A 12,999-nucleotide genomic window follows, 5' to 3' on the forward strand; every position below is an offset into this window, starting at 1 on the left:
ACAAAAATTATAAAATATAATAATTACAATCTAAAGTCGTTAATTGGCAAATTTAAAGCAAACCTTCTTTAAATATTTAATTCATGAAAGATTCTCATTAATATCCTCAATCATACTGTTCCCTAGGTATTGGTCATTTTTTTCTGGCATTGGTAGTGAATATAAGTACGTATATCTCAATCGTAATCTTAATCGACCGGGGATCAGCAATAATTTGCTAGACTTCAAATACAACAATTTATTTACATTTGTTTGTATATGTATACTGCATATAGAGTGAAGGTATATTTATATATTTATATTTTATGCTATTTAGTTTATATTTTATATCAATTTTATTTTATTATTTTAATGTATTAAAATTTTAACTTTTTTACCTGTACTTACATAAACGGGAAGCATTTCGGCTCTACCGGTAAAATACCTTTTTCAAATGGGAACCAATTCGGTCAAATGGAAATCAACTAGGTTATTCCCTATAAAACGCCCTTTCGCGGTGTTGATCTTGCACCCTATAACAATGCAGCAGTACATCTAACCACAAGTATGGGTGAACGGCAAAGTGTGTGTTGTGTGTATTATTCTGGCTATACATAATACACATGCACACACAAGTCCCAGTGGCGATCAACGTTCATTCTATCCGTTTTGCTGAAACGATTTGTTACCTACCAACCACAAGCTCGCGTGACCGAGAACCATAAACAAAACACCACTTGTCGATTTGTTGAAAATCTACCGCGGTATACGACCATCTACAAGGTCAGCACTATACAGGATGGTTCGCCAGATAATCATCACTACCCTCGTTTCATTGTTTTATAAAACGTTATCTTAAATTGTGATTTTTGTAATTTTTAAGTACTCGTACGGTCGTACGGACCACATTTTCGGATACTTGGATATTTTTTTTTTTTATCTAAATTGAGTTTTCAAATGATGTATAATTTTCTATTATTTTTAATTAAAACTACAATACGTTATCAAGCGGATAATTTTTTGAACATTTTGACGAATCTAAATCTAAATTCCAAGAAGGAGTTTCTGAGTTATTGATATTTATGTATACTAATTACGAAAGTCATTAGTGATAATGGTCTGAGATTAATAAAAAATATAATATGTAATATTTAATCTAAAACATTATATTGCTTGAAATTTAATTCAAATTAAAACGTTTTAGTAGACCAATATTTAACAATATAATTTTCAAATAATTATAGCTATCATTATATCGTATGAACTTACTCGTATTATCATGGAGTATTAATCTTAGTATCTAATGATAATATTTCAGAATTTACTAGTTTGAATTTTACTTCAGATGTATCAATATTTAAAAAAAAAATCATCTGTAAACAATTTACAGAAAAATAGAGGTTCTGGTATTATGTAAAAGTAAAAAGGATTTTGTTCGGCTCCATTTTGGTCACTTCATAAACGATAAAAAATATATATATTTAAAAATATGATTCTTAAGTCATATTCTTAGAAATTTCAAACATAAAAATGTTCATTAATTCGATATTAAAAAAAAATGCAGATGATCCTCATCCATTACGCTGTACGTATTTTTGTGAGTGTAAATAGCGATGGGTGGTGGTGTGAGTTGAATAGAGATTTTTTCTTCTTTAGCACGTTTTTTCGCAAAAAAAAACGCTTTATACTGCGCCCGACCGTATCTCATAGCCCATAGGTTCGTGGTTTATTTGTTAAATATAGTAAGTACGATAACATTTCTACGAACCTAAGATTCGTTATTTCCGCATTTTATTCTTTCAATCCAATATTGTAATCGTACTTTCGTTCGCACCAGTCGTTTTTCATTTTTATGCGTTTCGCTATCTTATTGCATAAATTGTCCAAATTGCAATTATTGTGTATTTGTTGATTTCGACCGTGTTGAGTTCTCAAAATGTTCTAAATCGTACCATATTGCCTTTTCATCTGTATCTGATCTAATACTGGTGGTGTTCTTAAAATTCGTATTGCATCATCGTGGTTGAGTACTAGTTGCGAGTATTCAAGAACCTTCAGGAACCAGAAAATCTCTGACAGTCCATTATCTTTTTGTCTAATCTACATCTTTGGATACCAATTATATATAGCTAAAATAAATTATATACTTTTGATGTTAAGTGAGATAAAAATTTATGTTCCTAAACATAAATCTTAACTTTTTGTACTCAATTATAAACTTCTTTACAAGCAAGTTTCTAGCTAACTTCGTTATTTGGGTGGCCGAACTTCACTTGAAAAAAATCCCTTATATCATTTATCTAGTATTAAATCAACTAACTCTCTCTCGGAGGAGACCGTTTTAAAATACCACATTACTATTTACCATCAAAAATATAAATTCATATTGGAAATATAATAATTCCTCTGAAATATAGGTAGGTCGAACGTCTGCGCTCAGAAACGTTTTCTAGTTCAAATTTAATACATGGAAGCATACTTCTTGCGTCCGAAAATATCATCAGTAGGTTAGTTGCATCCCGATATACCTTTTTTTATAACCCAACTGCGTCCCGAAAATATCGATATAATCGATATCAATAAGTTAATAAAAAACACATTTCAATTTTTTTAAATTAATTTTAATTTTACAATGCTTATTTTTTACATTTTGTTATAATAATAAAATTCATATTTTTTACATTTTGGTATACTAAAAAAATGCATGTATTCAATTCAAATAGTGAGATTTATTATATAGTATAGTTTATGAACTATCGATTTTAGTGACGCGACTTAAGTAATTTTAGTAGTAAATATCGATAGTAATTATATAGCCAATTTGTATCCTCAAAATAGGACGCAAGTGACATGCAGCCTAATACATCCATTACAGTTCTATTTTTACCTACTCATCAATAAAAGCAGAATAAGTTATTTGTTCTTACTTCTTACATTGTGTATCAATTAAATATTTTTCAACAAAAATATTAGAATGCTTATGTTTTAATTTATATTATATGTTTATTATTTTTCGAATTCAGGTAACTATACGATAAGAAAAAATATATATTTCAATGAAATTGACTTATGACTATATTTCATTATTATTTTTAAAATTAAAAAATCAAAAATTATTCGGTAATCTTTGGTGTCAGAGTTTTTTTTAGAATTAAGTTTTATGATTTATTTATTCATGGTGTACATATTAAATTTCTTTGGTTTGAATGTATAATATTTTTAGGGTGAACCCGGTTACCATGTTTTTTATTAATTATGCTAGAGCAATGTTGATAGGTTGTGTCGGTTATAACGTGTGTGGTGCGTCTATTGTCGTGGCCAGTTGTCTGAACTCAAACTAATGCGCTGAAATCCTATCTATAGTGTCTTTTTTATAGTTTATTATTGAAATACATTAAAACAAAATTTATTATTATGCTTTACGAATTTAGAATATTAATTTTATTTTTATTATGTATTTTTTTTACATAAATTAGTTTTAAATCAGCCGAGAAGCACAAAAAAAAAACTTGTGTAGATTGATTTATCTAAATTTATTATAATATTACATTACATTATAGTCTTAGAATGAAATTGTATTTAATAATTCAAAAGAATTTATTGAAAATTCCTAGTGAAGAAATCTATAAAAATTCGCACTTGAGATTTTAATAAAACAATAAGTAAATTTGAGATTTTTTCACGAGGTTTGGAGGCTTGAGTGATTTTTTTTTATTTAGCGAAGTAAATCACGAGGCCAATTTCGTTTTAGTCGACAGGGAGGGTCTTAGAGGAGTGATTATGTTATAAACTTACAAATATTAAAAACAAAAAAATAATCAACTGTGAACAGAATAATTTTTAGTGATAATATACCTGTTCTGTACGATTAAATATAACAAAAAGTGTGTCTTATAAAATATGTTTTAAATAAATTAAAATCTCAGTTATGCAGATATTCTTTATATAAATTATTTTCAGGGTTATATAAAGTTATTGAAATAACTTCGTTAATTTGAAAATGATTCACGCTACTCATATGCTTAAGTATTCATGAAGTCCTTGAACATTTAAGTACTTTTAGCATTCGGATAAAATTATTAGAATTATAAGACAAGCGTATGACAAAAGTTAATTTTCAAGTAAGTTGTAGGTACGATTATTTAATTGAAAAATTTTCATATCAATGTATTATATTCACTATCGAAGTCCGATCTCTGAAGGATGTATTATATTATTATGACACTGTTAGGTAATTATTCTGCCCAAAAACGTGTAAAAAATAATAAAAAATATAAATATTATATATTATATTTTGTTATAAAATCATACTAAATATTCTTCATTTTTCTCAAAATCTAAATAAACATAATCAAATTAAGAAAGACAAAAAACATATTTCGGCAGGTGACATGCTATAAAATTGTGTGATTTAATTATTAAAATATTTTTTTAAATTATTTTATTAGTTAATTTATTACAGATTCAAATAAAAGTAATCTCTAATCATTATTTTTAAACTTACTACCCAAAATATAAGAGTATATTCTACCAGATACTCCAACGAAGTATTAATTGTTTTTTTTTTTTTTTAAATACTATTTTCGAGTTTGTATCTAGGAAATAAGTTTTCCGAACTACAATAATTATAAATAATTATAGGTATGCGAGTGGACCAAATAACATTGAGCATAACTTGTTTTTGATTCTTTCAAAATATATTTTTTAAATAATATTGAAAGTTGAAACACTATTTTGAACTAGTGATCAAACTAAGCAGATTTGCGGCTATTGGGGGAGCCGAGTAGTTACTAATTAATATCGTACGTACCTGAGGTACCACAATCCTTAAATACACAATATTCGACGTTCCAAATTTAATTTAATTTATGTTATTAAAAGGTATTGTTGAATATTTCGTTTAAAAACACAAGTCTTTTCTCAAAATAGGAGGATATCAAACATTTTTTTTAAAATGTATTGAAATAATAATGCTAATTCTCATTGATAAATATTCATAATATATGAATATAAGCCTCACAAACAAACTGACGTTTTTATTTCTCATTACATTTTTATATATTATACATTTATAACATTAGTTATATTATTATTTATAGCATACTAATTAGTATATATTATATTTTATACAATAGAATATGATCAAAACCTTAATGTAATATTAAATATTAAAATATAAATTTTTAATAATAGTATGTATAACTTTATAAAATGAATCAACAAAAATAGCTACCTTGAATGCATGGGTAGTTTCTATTGTTTTAGTATACATTTAATTGTAGGTTAAATATTTTAATATTTATGTATGTAGTATATATTTTGTATGATAGATAATTTTTACAAAGAATATTATTCCTACTATTTTTTCCATGAATATAAATATTCTAAAGTTCTCAAGTTTTAAAGTAAAGATAAAGTTAATAGCATAATATGAGAAATAACATTGACGTAATGTTGCCACACCCGCACGCATGACTCACGGATACCTTATGGTCAAAGAAGACCCACCTTTATGCCCGACGTGTGGAACAATCATTACAATCAAGCATATACAGACTGAATGCCAACAATTATTCATCGAAAGGCGCATCGAACTGATACTTCCTAAGACACAATACGAGATGTTAGCATCCACTCCCAAGACAGCCAAAAGACTTTTTTAACTTATTTAAATAATTAGAACTTAAAGTAAAAATGTATATATGCAAATATAGGTAATAAGGAGCAATTAAGCAATGTATATAAGCAATAAATGTAAATTCAAAAAAAATGTAACGCTGACTAATAACCTCATTGTTGATGCCGTTAACAATTAATAATAATAAAAAAAAACATTGAAGTATTGTGAAAAATGAATACTTACGTATTTTATTAAAGTTGCACAAAAATGAATACAAAATATTGAGATATTAAATGAAATACAGAGAAAAGAAAATTAAATCTTTGTTTTTAGAACAAAGTACCTATTTGATCAATATAAAAATTTGAATTTTAAATTGAACTTTATAATATACATTTTAGAGAAAGATCTAATTTGGTTTGACACAATTTTATAGAAGTGAAAAGGTCAAAAACCCATACTAGAAACAACTCAAATGAATAGATAATTAAAATTGTTGTCAGTTGACAAAATCTGAGAATATTTTATACATTTTGTTTGACTTTATAGTATACGGAAATTCAACAAAAATTTAAAGTGAAGTTTAAATTTAAAATGTTTTTCGTGAAAAAGGCTAGTTTAATAATATTAAAAATAGTTTAATGTTACAAAAATTATTTTTAAGTCAAATATAATAATAATAACAATTTCATTAAATTATTGACAGAGTTCTTGCAATAATCAAAACTCTGTCACTCCACACATGTAAACAAAAATTTAAATTTAAAAATCAATGATAATATCATAATAATAGAATAAAATAATAACTTTTTTAATTTTATTTGTTATTATTAATCTGCCCATAGTTTGCATATTTTTATTTTACAGTCTTACCTGTATCATTAAAATAAGTAAATATTATTTTAATTATGTATATTATTAATTTGTTATAATAAATTATTATATTATAAAAGGTATATATTCGTATCACTTGAAAGTGATTAATCAAACAACAGAAAATTGTTTCATTATATTCTAATGTTTAATATACATGACTTAATATTATATATTATTCTTGTATGACACATTGTATTATGATTATTATAGATAATTCATAATCACGCTATATATTATTGTTATTATATTATTATTATAGTTTTGTTATTTTTAATTTTACCAAAAATTGCTTTTTACTGGAAAGATATGTAGTTAGCTATTCGAGTGTAATATATTTACAATTGAAATATTTTTCTGCGTTTTTCCGAAATTCTGTCGTCTAGAACATAATATATATTTGCTATTGGCTTAGAACCAAAATCTCGTTTCGCCCGGCCGCAATTCACACGAGATAAAACCATTATTTTTCTAGAGTATCTTTTTTTTTTTTTTTTTTGACCTTTCTGGCGTTTTAATGTTTCTAGATGGTATTCTGCAAGTCTTCAGAAATTAAATAAATAAAAAAATATACATTTTATATTAAATTTGCCACGCATTAACAAAACGTCGTAAAAAAATATAATATACTTTTGGTAATGATAAATATAAATACACCCTAGAGCCCAAGCAGTCATCGTATAAACTGTAGCATTAAGATATAAAACTCGCAATGACAAAATTAAGAAAAAATTATTCTCAACTGTAAAAATGTAACCTAAAAATAGTTTGTATTTGTTATGTTTTATAACAAAATAATATTATAATGTTTCAATTATTTATTGGTCGTTCATATGGAAGTTCCCGCTGTGTTAAATTGTAAAACTGTTCTTTGAATATGGTTTAAAAAATACTCCAAATGTTACAAAAATATCAATTGCAACAACCAGTGACATGAATACGATAATATATGTTATCTGGAACGGCGAGTGGGTTGAACAAAATATTATACATTCGTACAAACACGTAATTGTTGTATTCGCAGTTAAATATTAATCATATAAGTTAACGTTGGGTATCTCTACGTCGTTATTATTATATAATTGTTTATCTATTGTCTATTTATGAGGTTGCTCACAGCTAACACAACATCTATACATAAAATACATAAAATACATCTAAAATACTTTATGTAAGTATATAAGAGTAACTATACTTGCTTTTTGTATTTTAATGCTAAAGTTAAGTTAAAATTCCGAACAATATACTATAACTATATTATAATAATATAGTACATGGTATGTTTAATAAGATGTACTGCGTACTGCTACAGTAATTCTAGGCATTTAAATATTCATTGAAAAAAAAAAATGTAAATAGTGAACTATTTCTAAAAATAATAATAAATATTTAAAGAAAAAATGTGTTTTGTAAGTGCTGCAGAGCAATGTACCAATATTATGTTTTTTTGGAATGGTTATTATTTATACGCCGGAAAACTCTATTGGCGGCCATGTGCGTATGTGTATTCGATCGCATCACTGCTTGCAAGCCACTGCGGCTTGTAGAAGCATTTTTGTCTGCATGCCCAATAATTCTATTTCAACAATGTCTACCTCATTTTGTAAGTTGTTGTAACGTCGATTTCTTGTGCAATACGTATAAACAGGCCTGAAAGTGACTTATTTCTACCCTGTCTAACCACCCCATCTACACAAATAACATAAAAATATAAATTAATTTAAATGTGGTACATATATTTATGGAATGTAGCTAAAATATTTGAACTTTAAATTTATATCATATCAAAATATTAACTAATATAATTAATATTCCATTAACATTATGTTAATATTACTTTGATAGATCCATAATATGTATAGTGAGATTAAAATAACATTTTTAACAATATTTTTGTCATATTTTTTCTTGTAACTTGTCTATAATTGTCTATTTTTAGATTTCATTATTTCAATAATTCTTTTTAACCAACCAAAATTCATAATATGGATGGACCAACTAAAAAACTTTCATTTTTTAATCAGTTGTCTAATTAAGCACGTAACTTGTAAGCTAATAACCTAAGTACCTAGTTGAAGATGTACAATAAAAAAAAAATCATTTCATTGCACAGAATGAAGAAAATTAAAATTATACAGTAACAACCGAACGAAAAAAATGTCGATTTGCTGAAAATACGGCGACTTTTGTCGACGTAATTTAAAAAAAAAATACATCATAATGTATTACATAATACGCGTATAAAGTTAAATAGACGTTCGGTATTACGAAAATGTGACTTATTTCAAAAGTGATATAAACATAGTTTCTTACATAATGTATAAATACGAATTCCATGGTACGTGTTGATGCGCATGAAAAATGTAACTAAAATATTTAAATATGAATATAAAGAGTGAGCGCAAAGGGTACAATAGGGCCATTTGAGGAGGGGGGGCAGGGCATAATTCGGCTCCCATATTTTTGTTTGTGTCTTATGACTTATTGGCCTAGACTATAATATTTACGGCTGTAGTCAATTTGTACCACAATTGACCCAAAATATTTCAACATGTGTAATTTGCACCATTTTTTTAAAATGCGTTTGTTATTTGCACCAAAATAACGATATGTAATTTTCACCATCCTCAGGTAGTAAAATATAGGAATTGTAATTTGCACCAAAATTGAAATCGATTATTTTTTCGATAGTATTTCGATAGTACAAACTTATAAGTTTTTATATCCTAATATAAATTTAGCTTAGTTTTTATATATAAAATAGCTGAACTTATACACATATTGATGTAAGTACTAAGTTTATATAAAATTGTATAATTATGAATATAAAAAAAGTTGGTCAATTAAAAAAATTATATGTTATTAAATTGTATTATTAAAATTATTATTGTCATTCGTATCAATCTAGTCTCGACGTTTACAAAGATACCGAGGAAAAATCGAATATTTCAAAATTGAATATTCGATAATCGAACAAATAAATAATCATTTTGGTGCAAATTAAAAATTCTATTTTCGACTACCTGAGAGTGGTGCAAATTACTTACACTTATTTTGGTGCAAATTACAAACTCCCATATTTACAATGCGCCGACAGGGTTCAATCGTTAGTTAGTTCACTCTTCTAGTGGCATTAAATGGAAATTTTTCTTCACTCGAAATTATTTGAATTCATTTAAATATATCCTTCAAGAATTTAACCCCATTAAAGTGACCTACACATAAACAATATCTGTGTTTAGATATTATTAACAAGAAAAAATGACCTGACGAAAAAAAATTGACCTGCTTAAATTTTGGCACCCCTATTAAAAAACTGAAATGGCTCAACTAAGGTACAATATAAAATACAGTAATTAATAAAAATAGCTTAGGATCACTTATATTCTAAAATTTAACTAGATTTCGATTCATGGTTATACATTAAAGTTTAATATAATCATTTTGGAAAATATATTATTATTTTTTTCCGTTACTACTAGTTTATTTTGTATTTGGTTCACCGGTGCATTTAATAGGTAACCAAAATAACCATATCTACAGTGCTACGTGACGTGGTTTTATGTACTGTGTTCACCTAAACGTAATATTATGTATAGTCATGATGTAGATATCTTTAATAACAATGAAATATTATAAATACTGCGTACGATGTAACTTAAAATAAGTAGAATAATAAATATAGTCGTTGATGAATACGCAAACAACCATGCAAACACACTCCACGGCTTGTACAAGTGCACAATGCACATAATATTAATAATAATGATTATGATAATGATAATAGGCATACGCATTATACTACCTACTACATATTGTTTCGTGTCCATTATATTATGGTACGTAGGATTTTGTGTGGTGTATTCAATATTTCAATAAATATTTAAGTCTGCATTTATGATTTATGTCATGGACTCAGGGAGAGGTATATGCATATTATTATAATACTTTTTACAATTATTTCCAGGTCAAATGTTTTGAAGGGTATTTAATATACTAATAGTTAAATTTGTATATCAGTGTTGTTTTTTTGGTTCTATAATAAAAAAAAATGGAAAAATACATATATTGATAAATCAGATTGGACAATATGACAGCAGTTTTTTCGGTGTCGACTGATTTATCAGTTATATTATTTTTTTTTTATTGTTATCTTTGTTATACGTTATACTAAATATACATTATAATAAATGTTGAGTGATTCATTGAGCATTCTCACTCCAGTTGTTTACTTTATTTATGAATTTAATCAAATTTAAATTTTTACATTTTGTAAGGTTAGGTTAGGTTAAATAATGTCCCTGGAAATTTAAACTTCTATTTTTTCAAATAAGAATAGCCCTTTTTTCCTTTGAATTGATTATCATAAGACTTTTTAAATGTATCGAAATCAAAATTTAAACCAGTTTCTGCGTTATTTAAATGACAATATTAAGGATAATACCTAGTCTTTCAAAATTAGAATTCTATCTAATAGATCTATAATATTAATTGTACTCGAACAACTTAAAAAAATTATAAAATGTCGATGGGTTAACATTAGTTACTGAAATTTGCGAATCATAGCCCTCATATATTCTTTAATACACAATCTTAAATAATTCAAAAGCTAAAAACATCTTGTTCGAATTTGGATTTTAATTTTCAAAATAATGAACAGATGTTCAATAGTTTATAGTGAAAAGGTCAGTTCTCAATTGAGAAAAACTTTGTATTGACACAATAGACTCTTCTTATGTTACAAAAATCAACATTATGGATAATATGGTATTTAAATATATTCAAAATTCCTTAAGGCCAGATATTATTTTATTATTATTATTATATAAATAAAAAAGGGTGGGCATGTTTGACGAATCATCCTGTATATACTTTTAATCCGTTAAGCTTTGTTGATATGCTCGCATTGCACTAATCGGCTCACGAAGCCCTGTTATTGTTGACTATCCCTGGTTAGATAATTTAACCAGTAGGTTATTCGAAAGTACCACTAGGACCTACATAGCTTTTACTGAGTATATAAGCTGGTTGGTATTGCAGAATGGCCCTTCAAACGCTGGCGGCTACGGTTCGCTCGTGCCTCCGTCACCGGGAGCGTGTTGTCATATAGAGTGATTTTTTAATCAATCCTAACAATAATTTTAAAAGCAAGTTTGTATTTTTGAAAATTTTGTTTTATCCGATTTTAAGACAAATTTCGTTTACATTTATTAACTCAAGTTTTATAAACAAAAATTGTTTTTGATGACTTAAAATGCAATGAAAATGTTTTTCAAAAATACGTAGATTTACTGAGAAAACTTCTGTAAAGTGTACAGTGTGAATAGAATCACCACCTTCTGTATTATATACATAGTACTCGTTTGTCAGATCCATAAACACGATTGGCTGGACGTCATTGAATATATTATTTCCGTGCCACGGAACGAATTTTATCGTTTTTTATCGTAGGAAAACTCCCGAAGCCGTATACCCTACGAGTGACATAAATAATGGCGTTATAGTGACTCAAAAAAAAAAAAAAAAAATGTAGAAATCTGTTGTGTTTTCACATCTATCTATAATGATAGATTAAATAGAGTCGACAAACGACCTTACTAAATAATGAATATTGTATAATAAATGCTACTTATATCGTATCCTATTATTTATATTTAAAATGTTCAAGTATCGATTTACAGAAATTTGATACCGCACACATTTTTACTTTTGTATGTTTGCTAACCTAATCACAACTAAAATATTGTATCGTATTTTGTAGTTATTAGTATAATACGGCTTTGGCATAGTGTGCACACATAATATATTAAATCTTGTGTATAAATGCTGCATTATCTTTAAAAAAAATGAAATGGATTACATAGTACTATCATGATATAAAATATCAATGCATATTTCACGCCAACCTTTTTTACAAAATTTTATTGAATATTAAACACATATAATTATATTACATTCAAGCATATTATTATGCACATAAATATAATACGTACTGTTCGTGCAGTGCTGCTCCAAACCGCATTGCGCACAACGGTTCAGCGCTAGTGCCCCGCATTGACATCCGCCCTGTGGTACACAGCAGGCACAGTCCTGTCTGAGTAAATCATGATTGCATCGGCATCCTTGCGATTCTTGTGTCCATAAGTCCACTTGGCCTGAAAATGTACGGAAACATTTTTTTTTTTTAATTTTAATATACTGTACGGTAAAACAAGTGTAAGTAAATAGTATTATTATCGTGTAAAAACGCATTCATAATAATATTTAAATTGTATATAAAACATATCGGTTCAATATTTCCGACAGTTTTTGTTTTTTTTGTTTTTGGAATATAATAGGTAATTTATGTTTTAAACTACCATTACCTTGATCGCGAAATGTAATACAAATTTCAAAAAAATAAAAATAATAATAATAAACACTACCTGGAGAAAATAACAAATTAGGGTCAAAATTGTTCCCGAGAAACTAAATGTTATAATGTAATATCTGGTACCCGCTTAACATATTTTTCATCATTATTTCGC

At 26.8% G+C, this 12,999-nt stretch overlaps 1 protein-coding gene across 2 annotated transcripts in view; it reads right to left on the reverse strand.

Moving 5' to 3' along the window:
* The window catches only part of LOC107165700 (uncharacterized), a 206,187-nt gene that overhangs the window by 57,622 nt on the left and 135,566 nt on the right, over window positions 1–12,999 (reverse strand). For both annotated transcript variants that reach the window (XM_089219355.1, XM_089219354.1), the window contains one exon: window positions 12,466–12,627. In XM_089219355.1, the coding sequence (XP_089075481.1) occupies window positions 12,466–12,627 (162 nt within the window). The remainder of the gene's footprint in view (window positions 1–12,465; window positions 12,628–12,999) is intronic.

Source organism: Diuraphis noxia, unplaced genomic scaffold (assembly GCF_037042655.1).
Source record: "Diuraphis noxia isolate RWA-SAM2 unplaced genomic scaffold, SU_Dnox_SAM2 contig0002, whole genome shotgun sequence".
NCBI classification, from domain to species: domain Eukaryota; kingdom Metazoa; phylum Arthropoda; class Insecta; order Hemiptera; family Aphididae; genus Diuraphis; species Diuraphis noxia.